This window comes from Rhamphochromis longiceps, linkage group LG23 (assembly GCF_057381845.1).
Source record: "Rhamphochromis longiceps isolate RC_006_pf linkage group LG23, R_longiceps_female_GT1.1, whole genome shotgun sequence".
Taxonomy (NCBI): domain Eukaryota; kingdom Metazoa; phylum Chordata; class Actinopteri; order Cichliformes; family Cichlidae; genus Rhamphochromis; species Rhamphochromis longiceps.
In genome coordinates this window covers 13,763,439-13,788,383 of record NC_140578.1, presented here as the reverse complement: position 1 = coordinate 13,788,383, position 24,945 = coordinate 13,763,439, and the positions used below count along the sequence as shown (strand labels likewise).

The following is a 24,945-nucleotide window of genomic DNA, read 5'->3' as shown; positions in this document are numbered from 1 at the left end:
TTCATGGCTCACAATAATCCTTATCTTAAACTGGGTCTTGGTGCAGTGCCTCAGTTCGCCCTCTGTCTGAAACAAGCTGGTTTGGCTCATGTCTTTTAATGTGTTGCCCCTCATAAATGGTTTGAATAGCAAGTAAGTGGAGTTGTGTGCCACAGATGACCATATTAGGGATATCCTGTTTCACTGATAGGCATCATGCAAAGCCAGAGTAGGAAAAAATGTCCATAGGCTATGTGCAAAAGATAGATGTGACCACCTTGGCATCTATATTTTGAAGACTCAGATTTGTAGGCATGACTATATTTGTGTTCGTCTGTTTGTTTTGTGCTTTTTTAGAGCTATAAATTACCATATTTAGAGATTGCTAAGCTATCAGCTAACACTGACAACTTAGTTTATTAGTACTTTTGTGTGGTGCTAATAAAGTGGCATTTATAAATTGTATAGCGGCTCACAGAAATGGAGATATTTTCTGATTAATGCCAAACCAACATCCAAATAAATATCGTGGAATTTCACTCTTTAAACACAGACCGCTTGGATGGTGTGCACTTTACAGCAAGCCAGATGAATGCATTAAAACTGCTACAAAATACACCAACAGCTCAAACATGGTTAAGTGCTACAGTTTAATGACACTGCTTGGTAAAGGTGAAGCCTAAGAGACCGACCAGTAATTATCCGCTTGTTATAAAGGAGGAAATTAACTACAGAGCTCAAAATCTTTACCAGGCTGTAAAAGTATTGTTTATATAGCTGAAATTGGCTATTTTAACATGAGAATCTGCGGAAACTGACTCACTTTTGGAGCCAGCCTTTAAGAATCTGAGCAACTGCAGTTTTTGGTTCACTAACTCTGCAATCTGAAGCTTGAGTTTTGGGCTCCCAACCTCACTCCCTGGCTACTTTTAATATGAGCATCCACCTGTGTTACAGTATAAGTTTGACAGAAAATAAGGAAAAGCAGAATAGGCTCATTTTAAGAAGAGAAAACACCCACAACTTTGTTTACTCTGTTAATGGAGACTTTTTTTTTTAAAAGTTTACTACTGAACGTCACTGCTCTTCTCTTTGTTCCTGTGTGTGTCTGGTTTATTGAGTTACTGAAGCATGCAAAAGTGGGCGGAGATGCAAAATTAAAGACTCCAAATCCAAACTTTAGCTTTAATCATTAAATTAGGCCAATTTGGGACATACTTCATGAAAGAAAACAGAGCATGGGCATGCCTTGGGTTTTGTTAATCAATCACCCCAGTCAGAAAGGAGACTGCTCTATCAGAACATCACCACATAACAAAAGCTTCCTCGCTGCTGTAATTTGTCTGCCTAACGCCCTGTAGTCATGAGTCTCTAGCTCTGCCAAAGTGACTCTTCTAAGCCTCAGGCTATATACAGACAGGGGTCAAATTAAAGGCAAATGTAAACTAAATAAAGAAGAAAAAAAAGATGACGAAGGGCCACTGATCGATGAGAAAATAATATGAATCATATTTACCAGAATTCAAACCAGCTGGAGGCAGATGAAATATTAATTTGCCATATTAGACCCACTTGTTTACTGCCTTAAAGAAAAGCCTCACACCAGAGCCACTGGGGTATTGTTTATATTACAGTGGAACAGCTGATAAGGACACTGCAGTGAGTGTCACAACAACTGGATGTTCTCAAGTAAAGGACATGCCCTCCATGCCAAAAGTCCAAAGCTGAACAGACAGTGAAGCAAGAAATTTCAAAGAAAGCTTCCACTTAAAACGGAGAAGCTGTGCCATCCAGATCCTTTAAGGATTTTGAAAAACTTCTTGACGACCTTAAGTTGTTTCATCAGTATATCTATGAACTGTTATACAGAACATGTAAACAACAAAGTTGTTTCTCCGTTTCACATCTGCTGGACTCAGAGACCAGTGTTGCTAATCTAGGAAACCTTGTTTCAGTGAAAATGAGCTATCTTGTGTTGGGTTATATGACTGGAAAGAGGTGTTGTTGGTGCTCTGATAATGTTTAATCATAATCATTGATCTCATGAGATCAAATATGTGAATTTCTTTGTGAACTTAAACCTAAAAGATAATGTCATTCCTTTATTAAACAATTATTTTTTTCAGTTTTTCTCCTAAAGATATCCGTTTTTAATATTTTTGTTCCTTTTTTCTTTTATTTCCCTTTTATTTCCTAGTAGATTTATTTTTAAACTGCCATTTTTTAATAAAAGAATTTAAAATTTGTCTTGTAAATATTTCCCTCACAATTTATTTAATTTTAAAAAAATAAATATGTCTGGGGGTTTTTTAATCACACGATTTGAACTTTTTCCTTTTCAGTTTGACTTTTCATAAATATTACATTTTGTCTCATAAAATTTCCATTTTTCTTATAAATTTAAATAATTTATATCAATCTGGAACCTTTTGCCATACTTTTTTTTTTTTTAGCTTTTGTCATTATAGCTTTTTCTTATGCGTTTTTTGTAATTTGCAATCCTTTTCTTTTAAATTTAACTGGGGTTTTTTTTGTAAATTTCCAACCTAAATCACCAACCCAACAAAAAATAACCTTTTTTTAAAGTCTAACATGCCATCTAGATAAAGTCGGTCTTTTTTCCACTTTATGCATTCTTTATATCTTTATTTGAGGCATGCGTATCTTTTAATGTAGAAATTATAATAATACAAATAAATAAATGACATTAACTTGTTGTTTCCTTATTGTCCGCTGGCTGTAATATTTCCGACGGCACGTGAAGGCAGCAGAAGCCAGAGCGCTGCGCGCCCCCGTTGCCCCCCTTCCTGCCCGGAGTGAAAACTGAGAGGAAAAAGCGTCGGGAGCAGAGACCATGGAGGGGGAAAGCTGGATGTATTAGCTAGTTTGCTGCTTAGGGCACTTTTTACTCTTCTTTCGCTTCTACCCACAGAAATCAAAGCGTCTCAATGTGGAGATATCCGGTGTGTATTTTACGTTGCTCGTAAATCTCCTGAACAGTCAAACAATCAACTGCGAGTCGGACCGCGGACGGTTAGCACAGCCTGACTGAAAGTTAGCCCGCTCCGGCTAACTTAGCCCGCTCCAGCTACCACGAAAGGACAAAAAAAACCCTAAAAACGCGATAGTGAGTAAGAGTGTCGGGGCTTGAAGTAACTCGTAATGTTGCCTCCCGGGATTAATTTCAGATACGGATGAGAAAGAAATTCTCTGGGAACAGCGAGAACAACAGCGAGCCAGACAACCACCGTCGTTATGCTGGGGTTGATCCGCGGCTCCGACAGCCCGTCCGAGTCCCGAGTGTGGCCGCACTCGGTGCTCTGGAGGCTGGGGGGCTTCTTCTTCCTGCTGCTGCTGGAAGGGGCCGGCTGCCTGGCCAGCCCGGGCAGCCCCGTAGGCGTCAACAACAACAACAACAACAACAACCCCGGAGTCAACATCTACATGAGTGTGGAGGAGGTGAAGAAGCTCCTGGGTAAGGAGGCCTGCATAGTAATCCAGCTGTGTTCAAACTTTGCAATCTGTCCACTTGTCTGTCCACTTCATGTGTTTGTGTGCCCCTCACATCTGTAAATTTAGCTTTAAAACTTGGACGAACTCCACCGAACTGTTACAGCTAATTGTGCAGGTACATTATATCAATGATTTACAGCTGTGATTCTTTTCTATTTTTTTCTAGTGTTTCCTCTGTATTTGTAAAAGTAAAAAAAATTCTCATAAATTCTTACTTTTTATCTGGCAAATTTTTGAGTTTTCTCTTCTAATTGTGTTCGTTTTTCATAAAATAATATTTGTTCTTGAAAAATTGCCCCCTTTCCCGTATATTTCACTGTTTTTGTCTTTTGAAATTGCCCTTTTAATCCTAAATTTGCCAGTTTTTGTCCATTTGATTCGTCAATTAGTTTGTGGGGGTAAATGTTTCAGTTTTTCTAGTGAATTTTCTTTTTTTGGGGGGGGGGGGGGTTTCCCCCAAAAAATTCTCTCGTGAATCAGACGTTTTCTACGGAAGCGTAGAGCTGCCACCCAGGCAAAAGAAAAATACAAGTGTATCACGTTATAAGGTGAAAGGTTTATTGTTCTAACAAGATACTTTTCCTGTTTGTACAATATACTATCATGTTTGTACAATATACTTTTCACGTTTGAACAACATAATATCACGTTATTACAATATACATAATTATCACGTTCGTACAATATAATATTTATATTGTACGAACGTGATCCTATATTGTACGAACGTGATCCTATATTGTACGAACGTGATCCTATATTGTACGAACGTGATCATTATGTATATTGTAATAACGTGATATTATGTTGTTCAAACGTGAAAAGTATATTGTACAAACATGATAGTATATTGTACAAACAGGAAAAGTATCTTGTTAGAACAATAAACCTTTCACGTTATAACGTGATACAATTGTATTTTTCTTTTGCCTGGGTGGCAGCTCTACGCTTCCGTAGTTTTCTTTTACTTTTCTCCTTTTTTTTTAATGTCCTATTTTTGCACATTTGTCTAATGAATTTATCCGTTTATCTAGGAAATATAGGAGTTTAAAAATATTTTAAGTTTATCACTTATGTTCTTGTAAATTGGCAAGTTTTGTCTTAATTTAAGACTTTCTTTTAAAGATTTTTTTGTCTAATTATTTTGTTCTATTTGGTAAATTTGCAAGTTATTTCTTGAATATTTATTTAAATTGTCCTCGTGAATTTATTAGTTGACTGCCAGTGTCACTGATGAGGCATCAGTACTGTACATGTACGGGTCAAAGTAACCTTTACATGTTTCTGATATGTTGTGATATAATCCGGTTGTTCAGTCTGACGTCACTAGCCGTGTCTGGGTCTAAACTCCGCTGCAGGTCCATATATCCAACGATCACTATGGCATTACTGAGAGTTGGAAAAACAGTCTAAAGTCTTTCATCTTTAATAAAATGATCAGCGTTCTGCTCTACCAGGTGTAACAATTGAGTTTAACATCCAGGCATCCATGAAAATGGAATTTATGACATTTAACGGAGTTAGAAGTTAGCAGGGAGTTAGCTCGCTAGCTTCTATCTAAATACAATATAGCATGTCCTGACTGCGGGGTTTTGGAAACAAATTAAAATGTACAGCTCTGTTATCACTTCCAACATAAATGAAGACAGAAAACAAAACAGCAGTGCCGTTTGTAGGGTTACTGAAGTTTGGCTAGCTGGTATATAATGATGTGCTACGTGACCGCTAGCGACACAGCTATGCTAGCATAATATGAACAAGCTAACTTTTTTTCCACTCGATAAAAGTTAACGTGAGTGTTTTCGGTGGTCAGGAACAAATGTAATCGCATGGCAGGATGCTGTAAAAGGACCAAACTTCAGCCAGGAGAACAACTGAGATAATCCATCCACAATACGAGGTTAGTCATTCATAAACTGCTGCATGGGCTGGGCTGTAGCTACATCCTAAGGTTTTAAAAACTGAGCTTAAATAAATGATTAACGGTAATAAAAGCCGAGGGAGGTCAACAGGGATCACTGACTGTTTTAGGAGCTTTTTGAGATCAAATATAAGAAAATACAAAACATTAAACATGTTAACAACACAAAAGCCATATTAAACGCAGACTACTTTAGACCCGGAAGTAGGATTCGTCGCGTCATCACTGAACAACCGGATTGGTCGTCGTTTTTGTTGTTGTTGTTGTGGTTGGTCAGTTTATAAGGTTGTGTCTCATGATTGTTATGATGTTGCTGATTAGGATTAAATGTACAGTGGCATTAGAACATCAGCAGAATAATCAGAAGTGCTGGTTGTCATCTCATGACTGTGCTGCTGTTGGTGCAAGCCATCAGTGTTATGTTGGTCTAACACTGTCTGAATGTTTAAAATCTTAGTGACAAGGTGAAGCCAGCCTGTGAATTGGTCCTAAGTTGTTAATGGAGGGTTTGCTTTAGAAGTGTTGAACGTGCACTTTGAAACCAGCCATTTACCATGTGCACAGGCTAATGAAGGGGTAGAAGTGTTTGTATGTAATGTCCCCGTGGAGGGAGTAATCTCGTGTTGCAGCTCCTGCTAACTGACGTCTTCCTTTCGATAAACGAGTCATCTTATAGTGGCATCAGCAGAATTATGTTGTTTCTGTTGGGGAATCTTTTGGGAAGTACCTCCAGCTGCATCCAGCTTTTTTAACAGGACCGTGTGCTGGTAAACCTCCCTGTGTATGGGCCTAATTTATAGCAGGGACTTTTGGGATGTGGTGTTAAATCATTTGTTTGAGAATGACCGGCACTGTTGTTTGATTAGTTATTGAACAAGTGTTTTTTTTTTTTTGTTTTTTTTGTGAGGTTACGTGTATTTACCGCATCACCAGGGATTAGCAGATTTAAAAACAAAAAAAATTACAATACCCTTGAGATATTTAAGGAAGTTAAATAGGATTTGATGGGGAAAATACCCATTTAGTTTTCTTTTTCCATAGTTTTTGAGCCCTTAAGTCTTCAAGTACAGGAGATGTCACATGAGTCACATGAAGTCGTCAGGGCTGTTCTTCTACATCACTATGTGAATGTCTCCTGTACTTTGAATCTACAGGGGCTCCGAAAGGGTGAAGTAGTAATGTAAATTAAAAAAAAAAAATTGTAATTTTTAACCTTGATGTACTTGGAGGCTTTGTAACACATGAATTCAAATATTCACTAGAAAAAGTTGCATTTCCTGTGAAAATGCAGTGTGAATGCCTTGTAGTGTAATCTGAAAACAGCAGAAGAAGGAGAACCTGTTGAAAAAACACTGTGTAGAAGCTGAACTCTTTGCTGAAAATGGCTCTATTTGAAAGGGCAGTGTTAAGAAAGCAGATTACATGCAAGCAGGGAAGATGTGCGGCAACTGTCACATGTAGGATTCGAACCATTGCCACCGGATCTCACGGCGGCTGCTCATTCCACTGAGCCAAACCAGTTCTGGTCTCAAGCAGAAGAAGCTAAATTGTGCTGAAAATGGGTGAAAATGCTGAATGTTCAGCAAAAAACAGACAAAGAACCTGAAAATTGTCCTGAAAAGAGGTGAATCAGCAGAACCCGGCCTGTCTGCTCTAAGAACGGTTGCTCCATCTCACTGAGCTAAAACATGGCTCAGCTCAGCAAGCTAAACTGGTGATCACACTGATAATGTTGTCCCATTCAGCAAAATGGGCCAAAAAATCGCATAAAAAGCTTAATATCTGAAAAAGTATAGAAGTTATGAGCACCAAAAGATACAGCACGCTTCAGCAGAAAGAGCAGAACAGTTTAAAGTTTGAAAATCGGCTGAAAACTGGGGGACTAGTTAACCAGCAAAGGTCAGAGCAACTAGAATAATAATAACTAGAAAAAGTTGCATTTCCTGCGAAAATGCAGTGTGAATGCCTCATATTGGAATCTGCTGAAAACAACTGAAAAAGCAGAATTATCTGCTGAAAAGAGGTGTAGAAGCGGAAGTGCTTGCTGAAGATGGCTGTATGTGAAAGGGTACACTGAAGAGTGTCAAGAAAGCAGAGCGGAGGCAAGCGGGAAGATGTGTGGAAACCGTCACACGTAGGATTCGAACCTTTGCCAGCGGGTTGAGGCATTCACACATTAATATCATGGTAAAAGTTTCTGTGTGTAAATTTAATATCCTAAACTTAATGTCCAAAAAATATTTGCTGATTTTGAGGGTCAGGGACTTTTTCCAGATTTAATTTTATATGGAGTGACTGTGCCGTGTATAATTGCAGGAAATGTAACGAGAATTTCCTAAATTTTCAAAGAAAGGACTGTAGTCTCCCTGCCAAAATTATGCCCCCACCATTTCCCAAATTGAGCCCTTGTGTCCTCATGCCACATGCATTCAGTATTTCATTGCCTGCAGCCTTGACTTGTTAACTGCCCCGGCACCAATGTACCACCCTTTGTGCTTTCTCTCTCCTCTCTGACTGGTGTTGGATCGTTGGCTGACTCTGTCCCTTTGGGTTCCCCTTGTTCTCCATCACGTTACAGTTAATCTTCTGCTGCCAGACCAGGGCCTCTCTTGCGGTTTGCCTGAAACCTCATCTGGTTGTACGGCGAAATCTCTTAATGTTTGACAACTATGTCTGCGGCGCTAAAAGTATGTGTGGACAGAATCTTCCATGATGCAGCAGTAACTGCAGGAATTAAACTTGCTTGAGAGTTGAGTTGCCCGGTGTCAGCATCGTAATGTAGACAGCCTGCCGGAGAGTCTGACTGCAGTTTACTTTTGGTTTTAATCAGGTCTCTGTATTTTGTAAGATGTCAAACACATTTATGAAAGCAGATTTATAACATGCATCTACAAAAAAATTTAATTTCATAGGTCATAGTGGGGATAATTCAGTTTCTGCAGTTTTTTAAGACTTCGAATAATTCTATCAGGCATTGTCAGCACTAAGTTGCACTATGCTGTGTCTAAATGTGACATAGTAAAAGTGCAGGTTAATGTGTCTTCAATAGGTTAGTTTGACTCTGAACTGACATTGAAACATAAGTCACAAACCAGCTGATGAGCAACTGTCATTTTATGCAAGGTACAGTAAGTTCATGTGTTTTATTATTCATTGCTGAATCAGTGCTGTCCCCTTATTCACTATAAGAATGCTTTGAGAGCAAGCTGTTGCATAAATAAGACTATCTACAACAATCAGGTTGAGTGGAAACAATGCAGCTTTTACATTTTAGTTAACACCATATGGAAACACCTTTGAAACCCCCAAAGTGGGGGTATTCAGAAGTGCACTTTACCAGCCTTGTGTGCAGGAACATGTCCGTGACTTCAGCTAGAGGGGGCTTTAATCTCCTAAAATAGTTTTCACTACCACAACAGGAAAAGCTTTTATTTAATATAAAGTAAAGCTCTGAGCCTGAGGTATGTGCTTGGCCATGTAATTAATGTGTTATTCACACAGCCACTCTGTGTACAGTTACACTGTTAACTGGCCTGTGAGTCAACACATAAGACTCTTTTCTTGGGAATCTTTGGGACAGATCAGAGTAGGAAAAGCAGGTGTAAGTAATGAAATTGGCTGGCCTGTTTTTCAGCATTGTTGCAGGTTGTTGCATTATTTCAACAAACAGAGGGCAACTCATTAAGTTTCAGGAACACTTTGAGTTTTATAGAAATCTATGGGAAAATAGACTCTTGCTTCATGACATCAGTAAACACATTCCTGGTGAGTTTATTGCCTAATTGGCTAGCTTCAAGTCTTGCTTGTGGGAAGGCTGCTTGGTATTTGTGGCCATTGAACCAAGCAAACTGTTGGCAAAGGGAACAGAATTTAGAATTTTTTTTGGGAAACCCTGCATTTAACATCACTTAGGCAGGTAAATGATCAAGGATCTAGTTGTGTCATCTGCATAACAGCTGACACAAGTTATCAACATTCAACTTCACACTCTGCTTCTGAATATGTTTCTATTGCGGGTCTGTCTTAGTCGCAAATGTAGGTGACACATTTGCATTTACATTACGAGATTGTTGCGGTACAGAGCCATGTATTAAATGAAGCTTCAAAGCAAAGAATTTGTGTCAGATTTTTATCACTGAATTATTCAACGTACTCAATGAATCATTGCTGCCCTAAAGTTGACCTTGAAGGGCTTGGCTAATGTAAACCATATTTTAATGTTATGTTAACATGACCCCAGTCTACACCCCCCAACAAAGTATTATCAGAATTTATTCAAAGTTTTTCGAGCTATCAGCAGCAAACACTACCAAAATCATTAACTTTTTGGTAACGGTAATAAAAGTGGACCAAATGTAGAGCCTTGAGGAACACCGCAATTAAAAATGGAGAGCAGAGGAGCTATATTATATATATATAACCACAGAAAAGTTTCCATTAGAGAGGCGAAGGTGGAGAGTAGAGCTCAGCATTGTAGATTGTGTAGGAGAATAGTGTTTGACTATGTCAGAGGCAGCATTGAAAAAGCATTGAGAAGTTGTTGTTATAATAATAAAATGTAATATAACCATTTAATGTAGTGTTGGAGTGGTGTGTGCGCTCATAGCTGATGGACTGTCTGTTTTATTCTGATAACTCTACCAAACAGTCTGACTCTCAGGGGGCTGGTAAAGAACCGGAAAACTCTCTGCATGGATGACAGACGGGCAGCATCCCTGATTGATTTTGCATATGATAAATGAGTAGAGAACTGTCTGCCTCAAGAATCCACATGCATTCCTACCCTCAGCTCCCATATCAGCTCTTTCTCCAGGCCCACATCCTTGGTCTGAATTGTGTTGCAGCTGTGCAGGTCAGATTAAATTACTGAAGCAGTGCTCGAGCCCCAGGATCAGTTTAAAAGATGAGCCAACTCTTTTTACAAAACGTTACACTCCTCCTGATATGAAGGAGCGCAATGAACTTCCATGAAGGTTGAACCCATAGTTTGTTAATCACATCTGTAAGAAATTACATTTAAGTAGGGAAAGAGTTGGGTCAGTTAAGTAACAACAGATCTTATTCAGAGGAAGAGGAAAGAGGGGAGTGTCTGTTAATCAAGTTATTCTGTTGTCCATAAAACATCAAAAACCGAAACAGGCCATCACTTTCTTACATCAAATATAAGGATGGGAATCAAGAAATAGTTCCATTTGGAATTCTAAGCTAAACATTTATACTTTAAGGCAAAACTTTACTGCTAAAACTTTAACTCACCACCACTTACCAAATGTGAATGTTTACTATAACAGTCTGTTAGATCTTCCATTTTAGAGGCTTTTCAGAAACCTCTTAAAACCACCGTGACCATTATTGTTCGTTTGGTTTTCACACAGACGCTGCATCACATTGGCCACCTTGGACTGCATTCATGCGGCCCGTGACCCGAGCTGTGACACTGGTTTTACAGGCCTCAATGGCTTTCTTTGTGTCTTTCTCTCTTTCCTGTCATGTTGACCATCCATGCGATTATTTAAAACATGAAGCAAAAATAAGTTTTCTGCACATTCATTTACTGTCACCTATAATAACAACCTCACTGAGCCTATTTTTCCAGGGTACGATCCCCAGTGGGTTAAATCTGTAACACAGAAGATTTTTCTTGGTGGAAAAGCTGCATACAAGATCCTTGTTGTCTAATCTTTGCTCTGTATTAGTGCAATGCTTTTCCAGAGCTCTACAAGTCAAGCAAAACCTTTGCTTCCTCAGACCCCAGCTAAAAATTAGAATTGTGCAGACAAAATGAGCCGTTTTCCTATTAAAATTGTTTTGAAATACTTTTGGGTAAAATGAAATATCGTGATAGAATATGGGTGAAATGCGCATGCACAGTGCCTTTGTTTTCATTCACACATGGCGGAAAAAGCATGGTGGCGACGGAGAATGAGAAGGGTGAAAGCGGATTGTTGAATGAAACGGATGAACCAGAATTGGTTTGTAAAAATAGTGCAACTTCACTGGTGTGGAACTGGTTTGGCTTTCGTCCATCAGATACACACCAAAGCACAATTTTTGGTCGAGCATGCAAGCGGGCCGTTGTTATTACTGTGTTTTTCGGAAAAATACGGCACACTTAAAATCTATCCTTTGATTTTCGGAAAAATCGACAGTGCCCCTCATATCCTGGTGTGCCTTATGTATGAATTCTGGTTGTGCTTACTGACCTCGAACCGATTTTATGTGGTACCCTGCTCAAAAATCTGTCAAAAATGTTTGAGTACGACTTCGCTAAACTACGAAGCCACACCGCTTGATGGATTGTCGGAGCATTACGGCTACCGTAGTCAGGAGCCTCGCGGAGTGATATGTACTGTGCTTCAACATAATATTATCGTATTGTGTGTGTATAACCTCTTTTTAAGTTTTGTGGATATTATACATGGTTACGCTCAGGATATGTCGGCCAATTTCCACTGGAAATGCCTTTTGGTTAAACTGTCAGCAAGGAATTTGCATTTGCAATGTTAAATTTTTATATAGCTTTAATGCACTTAAAAAAAAAAAACAGCTGCTTGTTTAAGTGAAAATACATTGATGGTTTTTTTTTGCACTAATAAAGTTGTGGAGTTTTGTCTTGCGTCAGTTATATCGTTATCGCATATTTTCAAATCTATATTGTGATAAATATTTTTGGCCATATTGCCCTGCCCTACTTTTGGGAATGGGAATTACGTTTAATGCATCTAAATTTGTTGAGAGACTGAGTCAGTTTCATAAAGGAAATCCAACAGAAAGCATCATAGTGCTACCAGAATAGTTTTATTATTAATAATAGATTGCATTTATGTAGCGCTTTTCGAGACCCTCAAAGCACTTTACAATTCCACTATTCATTCACTCTCACATTCACACACTGGTAGAGGCAAGCTACAGTTGTAGCCACTGACTGACAGAAGCGAGGCTTGCACCATCGGCCCCTCTGGCCAACACCAGTAGGCGGTAGGTGAAGTGTCTTCTTGCCCAAGGACACAACGACCAAGACAGACAGAGCAGGGGATCGAACCGGTTACAAGATGAGCTTCCCAACCCCCTGAACCACGGTCGTCCTTAAAGGGCCCTTAATAACTACTACTAATAACTACAATATAAATATATCTAATGGCAGAAAAAAAAAGATTTTTAAAGACAAATAAGTGAAATAATGTTTGACATTCTAAGATGTATGAATTATGTTTATTATTGAAACACGTGATATCATAGTTTGGCTGCTCGATAACGCAAGGCAATTTACAACTACATCGTGTATTACATGACTGTATTATTTTGGACATGTTGAATTACTGCTTTGCTGGTAGGTTCACTCTCTGCTGTAGCATGTACAGCACATACACGAACAGCATAAACATCTTAAGGATTCAAAAATCTTAATAAAACTGAAGATGTCTATGATGGGCTGATCAGGCAAGTCTGTGTTATCTTACTTAGTGTTCAATGCAATATATTTTACTTTATAACTTCTTTATTCGTCAGCTTTATCGCTGGTGGGAGGAGCTGGAAAAAATGCTTTTCTTCACATTTAAGCTTGTTGATCAGATGGTTTGAAGGACTGTCACTGGGTTTTTACCTCTGAAGGATTTGATTATGATCACAGTAATGAGTGCCGTTGTTGTCAACTCTGGAAACCCATTTTCTGTTTTAGGGTGCTGTGCCACCAATGCATTGTTTGCTATGTGTCATAGAGATGCAGTCAGTAAGCGTCAAATAGTCTGAACAGTACGTTATGATGAACTGAGGTGCTGTTTCAAGGCCCAGTTTAAGATGAGGATTATTTTGGACTGCGAGTCAAGCAAAGCTACTCTAGTAAAGCTCGAGGAAAAAAAGATGGAGTGAAGATAAATTCAGAAAGACAAATGGAAAGAGAAAGATGCTAACGCCAGAGACGCAGAGGATGAACTGTCAATCATATCAAGGAATATTTTCAAATGTGACTCATTCAAAGATACTCTTAGACTGCAAGAATCTAAGAGCAGCTGAGACGAATAATTTTATTTTAGTAGTCTAACATTAAACATATAAAGCTGGAAATGAGCATAATAGGTTTCCTTCAAAACATATAGATCCTTTCCTTTGCACATCGTTGTTCCTTCCAAGGGGAAAACTTCTAGCTGTGTAGTCATGTTTTTCAGTCTCGCAGTCAGGCGAGTAGGTCAGAGTTGAGTGTAAATCCTCCAAAAATGACAAATAAAGCCAGATCTTTTTCAACATGCAAGCTAAGGAGTAAAACTCTACGTCCAGGTCGGGTAACAGGCTTTCCTCCCCTCCTCCAAAGACCTGAAAGACAAAGCCGGGGCTTTGAAAAAGAGCCTGTGAACAGTGAGGAGTGATTGGCAGCAGTATTCATTTCTTTCATGCCACTCTCCAAGGATCCCGTAGCTGAATAGAGGAGCCCCTGCCTTCACATCTTTTGTCTGAAAATCTCTGCACTCAGAAGTTCGTTTTAGAAGATGGTTGCCCTCCTGTTGAAATCGGAAATATACTGTCATGTTTTCTTTCAGTATTGTAGGGTTATTTAATTTGACTTGAGAAATGTTAGGAGCAGGAGAAGCTTAAATCAGATGGAGCCTTTTCATCTTTGTGCTGTCATAAAATAGGTGATATGCTGTGTTAGGGGAATGCACCTCCCTACATCTGACCTCGTGCTCACAACCTAGCCTTTCAAAGGCTGCTGTACAGTCGTGACCAAAAGTTTTGCCAGTGGCCTCACTGCTAAAACTAAAGTTTTATTTATTTGCCAATAAGTTTTTAGATATGTGTGAAATCCTTGTGATTGTTGTTCAATAAATCACAAAAACGTGTAAAAAAACAAACTTTGTGCCACTGCCAAAACCTTTGGCCACAACTGCACACACAAAGCCAAATATAGATGAGTAGGTGTGAGATGAGAGGCCTCTTAAATGACCCTTTATTCAGGATGAAATGAAACTGCTGATCATTTTCTCAGTGAACTGGTTGATATTTGTTGAGTAAACGAATGAGTCCCTTTTGAGCAAAAAGTAACCATGAATGAGGAGCCTTTTTATAGGACAGTCTTCCCCAGATTCCTCTCCCTGCCTTCATTCGCGTCTGCCCTCGGGCTGCTCCAAGGAAGAAAAGAAAGAAACTGATGTACAGCCTCTTTGAAGTGAGTGAAAGAAAGCCACAAAGATGGTGACTTAATGCGAGTTTTTCTTCTGGCTTTAAGGAACCCTGAAGTTCATCTAGTGCTGTTGTTTGCAGGCCATCTGTAAAAGCTCAGCAGTGCTCTTCGTTCGGGAAGTTCGGTCATGCTAAATTCACATCATTAAGGGGGATTCAGTTTTTTATTCCTAAGCTTGGATGCTAAAACTCCTTTTTAGTTACTGGATGTAAAGAAACTTCTAAAAGTGGTTTTCTGCAGAGAAAAGCGACTAAAATGTTTCCAGGGAAAGAGATGATGATGTGTTTTCAAGAAAGAAGATTGATCCCAGTTTAGTTCAGTTTTAACACACGTTTACAGAAAATATGCAAAAGTAAGGGTAAAGTAATGTTTCCGTGAGTGTGAACAAAATAATCAGAAGAGAAAAAAATAAAACTAAATTAAAGAAAAAGTTTTAATGTATTCATTTTGACTTTTTCCTTTCTTATAAATCAAGCCCATAAATCAAATCCCGTTACAGCAATGCACTGTAAGAGCTGAGATGACTAACATCTTCGAGGAGGAAGTAAAAACCACAAGGTTCGTGTATTTTGAACCAATGGAATGATCATCAGTTGAATTCTGCTGCTTTTGTCTCTGGATCAGCAGTTTGGTGTCTGTTTCAGCTTTCTTTCACTGCATGATGTGCACGTCTCCTGAGGCACGAGACCGCTGTCGCCTGGTGTTCCTTTTTTTTTTTGCCCCCAGCAGGCATCACACAGTGGATGCAGACCACCAGGGACAAGCAGTTACTAGAAAAAATGAAAAGATGCCCAGTGTGGAGGTCTTTGGTTGCTCTGACGTTTGTCTTGGTTTTCAGTAATCTGACCCATAAACAGGACTGACTTCACAGCGCTGTTGTAAAGTCTCATCCTGCCCTTCTGCTTGATCTGCATATATTTCCAGATAGTGTAGCCTGCAGAAAAAGCTGTTTTTAATTTTATCAGGGGGTTAAAGACCCTTGATTTTTTATTTTATTTTACAGTGACATAGAGACCCTGATTTAACAACTAGAAAATTGCGAGCTTCCTAGCTACTTCACAGGCCTAACAAATGTATCACTCGCACAGCCCAGGAACTGGACTTGGCTTCATTTTCCTGTTCTTGTATTTTCCATAGTACGTATGTGCTCCTAGCGTTATCTTTCCAGTCATCTCCTGAGACTGTAAACGACTCTGTCCCAGCCTGGCCTACATATGATGCACTTAAGCTTCCCACCCCTCAGACCCCTGTACCGCAGCTTTTTTTATGGGACAAACTGGATAGAACGAACTTGATTGCCTGTTGAATCTAACTGTGAGCTAGATGGCATGTCAGGTGACTGCCCGTGGAGAATTGGTAGCTCAGCGCCTCATATTAGAGCCAATGTTATCAAAGCAAAAAAAGCTGGTTATTTGTTTGTTTGATCCAAGCTAAAATTAAACCCTGCCCTACATTACAATTATATACGTCTTTTTCAGTTAGAAAATAATTTAATCTCTTTTTTGGGGGTGGGGGACTTTGGCTGTGGCGTATACTGATTTAAAAAAAAAAAAAACACCAACTGAGCCATAGTGTGTTGTCATGCAGGTTATTATTAAATCCTACAAAGCTGTAATGGCGCCAATGGAATTTTGCATATTAAAACACTACAAGAAAGCTGTCATTTAGAACTCTTCTTTTAATGATTTAAAATATGTGCATGATGCTATATTGTGGAGTCATGATTATCCGGTTCTTTTAATATTTGTTCTTGCATACTGTTTTTCTGCGCTAATGTGCTTTTTTTGTGGTCTAGGCAAACTGCTACACAAACATATTCACGTCATTCAGTTGGAGGGGATTTCTAAACTTAGTCTTATTTTAGATGTTACTGCAACAGGCTTCCTGTACCTGCAGCAAAATACCTTTATTCAGACATTATTACCAGTGGAATAGATTTGAAGATTTTGCAGTTGCTTATTGCAACTTCTGGGATATATGCTGCTTTAACTTGAACCTCAACTCAGCTAGCTTTACCTTATTTCCAGTCACACTTGAAAATCAGGCCTTTTCGTTGAGTAGCTCCACTGCGGCTCTGATGTCTTTACCCCCCGCCTCCTTCCTGTGTCTGTGGATTTGTTTAGAGTTTCCAGTTGATAGGGTTTCACGTGTGCCCTCATTTTCTCCTTCTTTGGCTTGTGTGGCCACTATCTTTCCAGAGAGAAGCTGTAAGGAGTGTTTATCTCCTGAGCACTCAGGGATGGAGGCTTTGGGAGGTACAAGAGGGTCTTTGTTATATCTGCCCTGGACTTTGCCACCTGGCCACTACCACCTTTTGTTCTCCTTTTTCAAAGTCTGCAATGTGATCCACAGCTCGCAGAGGAGTGTTGACTTAAAATGTAGTGACACTCTGCTAAGCTGAATTTCATATTACTGGCTTATTGCTTTGTTTTATAACTGTGTAGATACTGTGCTGTGTATGAAATGAAATGGTTTCACTTTTGATATGAAGGTTTCAAAAATCTTTCTTTCAGCACATTATTCATTATTATGGGGTATTTTATTATTTTTTCCCCCCTTTGTCATTAGTTACCCTGTTCCAGTGGGAAAGCTCCCTACTACAGTAGCTTTGCATGAAACAAAGTTGCTTTGCATGATTCACAGTTCATAATTACATTAGGAAATATTCCAAAAGACTCTTGAAACAAAAACATTGAGGGGAGGTCCAATTTATTGACTCCATTTAGTAGATGTGAGACGTAGCAAACACTGATTGGCTACAGACTCGTTTTTGAAAATGGACATTACTCAAGTGGACATTAGAGGAACTGAAGTTTTTGGCACTTCAGTTATTCAGGTCTGAACCACTAAGAAAAATGTAGGAAGAGGGATGAGAGTGAGTAAGCCCCTCTCCTCTGTCATGGTTAGAATCAGGGTTGTTGTGCCCTTAAGGAAAGTCCTCATATTGTGGTGAACAGCAGAGGACTGATTGTACTGAGCTGCTCTGAGGTGTAGTGTGTCAGTGTGGTGCTCTGTGTGGTTTTATACATCATCTCATGTGGCTTTTATAGGGATTTGAACATATGTATGTTCTTTCTTTTTACATTACTAGTGTCAGACTAGGACGGCGTCCTCAAATGTTCACCAAATCTTTATTCTGAACAGCTTCTTCATGCTATTCATTTTTGTGGTGCATCTCGTTTCTCCTAGATATATAAATCATGCATACTGTATGTTGTTTGTTTTGTTTTTTTACTGACTCAGAATGGACCTTTGTTACATGGCATCCGTCAGAACTTCATTGGTGTGGTCAGAAAGATCATTCCATACTATTCACTAAGATGAGATATACTTGAGATCTATCCCAGAAGCTGGGAAATTCCTGTTGTAGCAGGCAAAACATTAAAGACTACATATAGAAAACTATATACCAGCTTAAACAGAGTAGAGAAATGGCTAAGTACTTTTTTTCCAGTTAACTTGAAGAAATAAGTACAAAAATCAAGTACGAAAGAAAAGCATTTAGAAACTTGAGTATAATACAAGCCTAAAATTAAAATACAAATACAATAAAATTATATATAAAACACTGATTAAGTGTTTCTGTGACTTACTAAAGTAGCATATTTGGATTCTTTCCTTTTCTTTCAAGCTATGCTGTGTTTCATCAAATTCACGGTATTATTGAGGACCAGGAATATGAAGCGTCGGCTCTAAACGTCTGGGATGAGGACTAACTGAAGAACTGGACATCTGTGCTAGTTATACACTTATTCAGGCAACCTCTTATCCCGTCTTTCTAAATAAATGACCACACTGAGCTGCACCAATCACGTGTGGTGCACAATGAGGCAAACGTTATTTTTCATTAATTATATTTGGCTTAATTTGTAGTTAACCACCACAAACCTCCGTAAATCATTATTATGTATAATTAATTTAAATATTCTCCTCCCAAACTTTGCACTCTGAAAGGGAAACTCCTACAAATAAGGCCAGCTCCTAAAATTACAGTGTCTGTACATTTTAGTTGCAAATTATTAATAATATGGCTCCTTGGTAAATCCTGACAGTAGTTCTTCAATGCCAGCTGGCCCTAGTGTTGGTGAATCTGGCCTCAGTAGATTCACTGACTGATCATTGGCGAGGCACATGTGTATGTTGGGAGCATTGCTGGTAATTCTTACCCTCCGTCCTTTTGCGAGCCAAGTGACTGAAAGTGAATGTATGGTTTTATGTCACCGATCCACCATGCTACTATCAGGGCTTAGCAAAGAAGCTTTTGTACAAACACTTCAGCTTTGAAAAGCACTTTAAATGATTTGAGCTGAAGCCTTATTCTTGTTATTACTATAACTTTATTATCTTCGGCTAAACTAGTTTTGAATCCATTTTTCCACAGAGCAGGCTGTGGATTATTTCCACGGTGTCTTACAGTGAAGTGGAGGGAATCTCTAGGATGGAAGGAATGTTAGGAAGGAAAGCAACCAGAAAGAGCAAGCGATTACAACGATCAGCTCTCTGAAAGCAGTGTAATGGTTGAATTACCGAGACATGATTTAAGGGATCTGAACTTTAAAAGAATTTCCATACAATAATACTTCATAATAATATGTTTGTACTTGTTTCTTTGTTACTTAGACACTGGTTACCTCACGGATCTCTGCAAGTTGGGTCATGCACTGCTTTCGTGTCGTTTACTTTGCCGCTGTGCCAGTATATTGGTAGTAATTTCATGCATGAATTTTTTTTAATGAATTCTTCAGATACTTCCATACAAACAGACAAAACACCCACTGTATTAAATCATCTGCTGTTAGGAGCACTGTTAAGTTTATTGACCGGGGCACTGCATTAATTGTGCATCCTAGTCATATGATTATGCAAAAATTAATGTAAGGCTGCAAAAAATAATTCTAGTTTTATATTGCTCAAGTGCTTGGCCTGATAACTGTGGGTTTCTTTATGGATGGGACAAGAAATGTGGCATCGGTGGTGAAATGCTGACGACAAACTGCTTAAATGCTGCAGTGAAACAGAAAAATTGTGCGGGAAATGCCAACAACACTCTCTCAAGTGTCATGCTGGAGAAGTCTGAGTTAGCATCAGAGCTGGTGGCATCTCTAGTTGTTTGATGTGCAAGGCACACCACTAATCAAAAAGGAGTCCTTTTTACACACACATCTCCTGGTAATACTGTTTTTCATTCCAGAGAGCTGAGTATTTAAGTCAGGGATTAAAGTGCAGTGCATGGTTCAACTTCCTCCACCTCAGGAACCACTTATTCCCCATCCTCAGTCTGTGTACACTTACAGGCTGCTGCTGCTGCTGCCACCGCCTCCGATTCCTGTTTTGAAATTCTGGCATTTTGGGTGGAAAGTGCTGTGAGAAACTTGAGCCACTCTCGTCTTCTTGGAGCCTTTATGCCTGGCTGCATAATTTAATTGGTATAAGAGATGTGTGTGGCCTCATGTTGAGACAAGGGGGGCACACAAAGTTGAGCACGAGTAAGGTAATTATTCCTGTTGAGAGGTGCCAAAAGTACAGACATTCTGTACTCAAGTAGAAGTACAGGTACTAGTGTTTAAAAATACTCCAGTAAAAGTTGAACTTCTTTACTCAAGTAAAGGTGAAAAAGTACAAAAGTAGTTCCTCAAAGAACATCTCTACCACCTATTTTTATGCAAAGCTAACTAAACCTTGTCCCACATTAATGTAATAAAGAAATTATATTAGTAGATAGGAATACAAACTTTATGTTAGTCTGATATTCAGTTCTAATAAAGGTACTAAGCTTGAATCAGGTAAGTAGAACATGAGCAGAGGGGAAAAAAAGGAAAATAAAAAATAGCTCTATTTTCTCTTGCCTACATTGTAGAGGTTGTCTTTGCCTCTAAACAGGTGTGGTGGTGGTGGTGGTGGGGGGGGACCCTAAAACCTAAAATCACCTGTAGTGGCTCAGAGTGGGAAAAGAATCACAACTTACAATAATTTCTGTTGAGAGCTGCAGTAGATTTTCTTAGTTTACAGGCTGTGGTAAGGTGACCTGCTGCTCTTTGTGGGTGTACAGAATTGAATTCAACCAGATGTGAGCAGATGTTTCATGAGTTGTCCTGGCTGATTTCCATCCTCTACACTGACAGTATGTTTATGCTGGGGGTCTTTTTCTAGATGGTACAAGGTTCTTACAAGAGTGGATTTCAGTGAATGAATCTCAGCATCACCAGCTAAATTTCAGATTCAGCTCTGCTATTCTTAATGTACCTAACTCTGACCATGAAACCACGGACACTGTGCACACAATGTTCTTTAGTTTAAATCCATCACAGTACAGCAAACTAACCTGTTTGCCCTAAAAAAAAAAATCAGTCCCTTTATGCTTGCTAGTCTTCTCTAGGGCTAGCTACATGCTGAAGTACTGAGATAGCAACTTATGGACACCTGCAGTCGTTCCGGTGTTGTGTCAAAAAACAACACTGGCCCACTCTAACCTCTGAGTATGACACACGCTTGTACCCGTTTGATCTCGTTTTAGTCGACATTTCCTGGTGATTAATACACAAAAAGGAGTGCCTTTCATGTGTTACTGTTTAGGCTCAAGTCTGCTTGATGTTGGTGGCCTGCAGTGATGAAATAACTCCCTTCAGTTCCGACAAACCAAAAGTAACAAGCCTGTTTTAAGCTTGTAAGAAGTAGAAAGTACAGAAATCAAAAAAAAAAAAAATGTGTGTAAAAGTAAAAAGTTGTCAGACGAAAAAACTCAAGTACAGATACCTGAAAATTCTACAGTAATCGAGTATTTCTGCTTTGTTTCTTCCCACCGCTGTTCCTGTTTGGGCTGTGTGCTCGAATCAGCATGCAGTTCTGAAGCTGCTGGAAAAGCAGAAAACTGATTTCTGATTGTGAGCTGGTGCCGATCCAGGTGCAAACTTGGGTCCTGATATGATCAATCAGATCAAAGTTTCAGCATGTCCCCTCAGAATCAGTTCTTTTTTTTAAAACACAACTTTAATTTAAGGAAGTTATGCATGCATTTTACTTTGAAGTTATGAAAATTTAAAATTACAAGCTAGTCGAGACAAAAACATTTACTGTGAACATTCCCTAGTCTGCCTTTCAGCACACCCCTTTTCTTTCCATGCAAGTCAAATCCCCCTTTTTTTTGATTTAATCATCCAAAGGCTTAGTTTCTGAATTTTACCTTTTCACATGCTAAAAATGTGATCAACAGAAAAAGAGAGAGCAGCTGTCTTGTTCTTTGGACTCGTTAGAAACTTTACGTAACCCTCGTCGCCTCTGTTTTTAATTGAGCCGGTGTAAGAACGCCCTATGACGGGTGCTCTGAGACACCCAGGGGTACTGTGGGAGCCTGGGTGCATTCTTCACTTCTCTTTAAACTAGATATTCACAGACTGATAGACCCTTCTCTGCCAGACAGACTCTTTCAAGGAGTGATAGCACTGCCTTGGGCACTGGTTGGGGGATTTCACCAGCATACATTACACTTTTTGATGGAGTAAAAAAAGAAAAAGAAAAAAAGCTTCTTTAAAGGCTTGAATTCGTTAAAATAAAAGGGGAAGAAACAGCACAGAGTACCAGCCTGCTGAGCTTTCTGTGAATGGTTGCACAGATTGTGAGTGTCGGGTTTAGTTTCCTAGATTGGAAATTATGCTGATATTTTTGGACGCTGTCTGACTTAAACCTTTTGAACTTTTTCACATGACCATTAAGTGTTATTAAGTGCTAACAGCGCAATTAGAGCAGGGCGATATGGCCAAAAATATTTATCACGATATATATTTGAAAATTTGCGATAACGATATAACTGACGATATAATGGATGCGAGACAAAATACAACTCCACAACATTACTAGCGCAAAAAGACAACCTTCCATTTATTTTCACTTAAACAAGAAGCTGGTTTTTATGTACATTAAAGCTTTATAAAAATGTAACAGTGCAAATGCAAATTCCTTGCTGAAAGTTTAACCAAAAGGCATTTCCAGTACAAATGGGCTGACATATCCTGAGCATAACCATGTATAATATCCACTGAAGTTAAAAAGAGGTGCTTTGCAACATTAAACTGCAGTGTGCAGTACGTATGTTTCGGACCATAAGGTGCACGGGATTATAAGGCACATTAAGCGAAACAAAGCAGTCAGATAAATCAAACTTTATTAAACTCATTCTTCTTGCTTCCTCCACTTCTGTACCATTGATTCATTAATGTTGAATTCTCTGGCAGCTGCTCTATTCCCATGTTGTTGCAGTATATTAATGACTAACCTCGTATTGTGGATGGATTATCTCAGTTGTTCTCCTGACTGAAGTTTGGTCCGTTTACAGCATCCTGCCATGCGATTGCATTTGTCTCTAACCATGAGGAACCTTCCCCTTAACTTTTATAAGTGGAAAAAAGTTAGCGTTCATCCTCCAGCTTCACTGTTTATGTTATGCTAACATAGCTGTGTCGCTAGCGATCACCTAGCACATCATTATATACCAGCTAGCCCAACTTCAGTAACCCTACAAACGTCACTGCTGTTTAGTTTCCTGTCTTCATTTATGTTGGAAGTGATAGCAGAGCTGTACGTTTGATTTTTTTTTCAGAAATCTCTCAGTCAGAACATGCAATATCATGCTTAGGTAACTAGCGAGACTAGCGAGCTAACTTCCGCTAGCTTCCTGCTAACTTCTAACTCTGTTAAATGTAATAACTTTTGTTTTCATGGATGCCTGGAAGTTAAACTTTATAGTTACACCTGGTAAAGCAGCAATGCTGATCGTTTTATTAAAGATGAAAGAATTTAGACAGGTTTTAACTCTCAGTGATGCTGCAGTGTTGTTTGACCTGAAGCATACAGAGTTTAAGACCCAGATTACTCCCAGATTTAAGAGCATCTTAGTCCGACAAATACGACAATAACAACGGCCGCTTGCATGTTCTGCAAAAAAATGTGCTTTGTTGTGTATCTGACGGACAAACACCAAACCAGTTCCACATCACGGAAGTTGCACCATTTTTACAAACCAGTTCTGGTTCATCTGTTTCACTCAACAATCGGCCATGTGCGTATGAAAACAAAGGCACTGCGCATGCGCGTTTTACTCCCATTCTATCGCGATATTTCATTTTCCTATCATTGCCTAACATTATACCGGTATTACCGTGAACGGTATAATATGGCCCAGCCCTAAGCGCAATGATGTTGCAATGTTTAGTCCATCTCTCTTTACTGAGGAGAAGCCTGCTAGTGCGGCTAGCAGTGTGACTGGATATTTAACCGTATACGAGACTTGCTCTGAATGAGGAAATGTGTTATAAAAGGTCTTTTATGTCCCGTGATCTCAATAATTTCTTCACAATAGAGGTTTGTTAAGTGATGTCAGTCCACAGAGTTTAAGGGCTCAATCATCTCCTGCACTGGATGAGGTTCTCACCGAAGTAAAATCTGTTCTTTCTTCTCACACAGGCCTCGACGCAGAGCTGTACTACGTGCGACACGATGTGGTGAACCATTACGCGCTTTCCTTCAACATGTCTGTGCCCACTGAGACCAACAGCCTCTACTTCACATGGTACTCCAAGACAAAGGTGAGACCGAGCCGAGCATGTTCTCGGCACACAGGTCATCTGATCACTCATGTGAGGGAAATATTAACATTTCTTCTCCGTTCCTCGTTTAAAGGTTGACTACCGGCTTTCATTCAGCGTGGAGAACCCTGTAGCCCTGAACCCGCCATGGTGCAACATCTCCCTTCAGGGGGAAGTGCCCCGTGTTCCCTCTGGTCTGTCAAATATTCACCTTTAATTTTTAAAGAAAAGTTCTGAAAATCCTGAAGCTATGATGGAGTTTTTATGTGTGTGTAATATTTATGTTTTTGTGTGCGTGTTTCCTCCGCAGTCTTCAGAGTGGACATCTTATGTTCGGGCAAAGTAGATGAAGAGGCATTTTTAACAATGCAGCTGAATCTGACCATCCATGCCAACAACTACACAGTGCTCAACTTCAAGAGGAGGAAAATGTGCTATAAGAGTAAGAATCTGTTCATGTACACAAATGTGAGGTTTAAAAACTCTCTCAGCTCTGAAAATTTAATGTGAAAAGCTCCTTATGAAAATAAGTTGGATCACAAATGGGTGCAAAGTTTTGAGCCGTCCCATGTACTTAGAGGGCTCGTAACAAGGAAAATCTTAATAGTATGAAAAGACATTTTTAGCTTTATTAATTATGAAGCTCAAAACACAGTAAGAGCTTTGTAGTGAAATCTGATGGCATCTGACAATTTTCAGTAACATTGGAAAGCAAAATTGTAAATTAAAATTTTAAATCTGATTAAAATAAAATAAAATGGGGTAACTGGAGAACTGCT

The 24,945-nt window shown here is 39.2% G+C and overlaps 1 protein-coding gene across 2 annotated transcripts in view; it reads left to right on the top strand.

The window, feature by feature from the left end:
- The first annotated feature begins 2,782 nt into the window (after positions 1-2,782).
- ryk (receptor like tyrosine kinase) overlaps positions 2,783-24,945 on the top strand; it is a 60,894-nt gene continuing 38,731 nt past the window's right edge. For both annotated transcript variants that reach the window (XM_085397161.1, XM_085397160.1), the window contains exons 1-4: positions 2,783-3,454; positions 24,045-24,166; positions 24,261-24,360; positions 24,477-24,608. In XM_085397161.1, the coding sequence (XP_085253287.1) occupies positions 3,235-3,454; positions 24,045-24,166; positions 24,261-24,360; positions 24,477-24,608 (574 nt within the window). In that variant the 5' untranslated portion in view covers positions 2,783-3,234. The remainder of the gene's footprint in view (positions 3,455-24,044; positions 24,167-24,260; positions 24,361-24,476; positions 24,609-24,945) is intronic.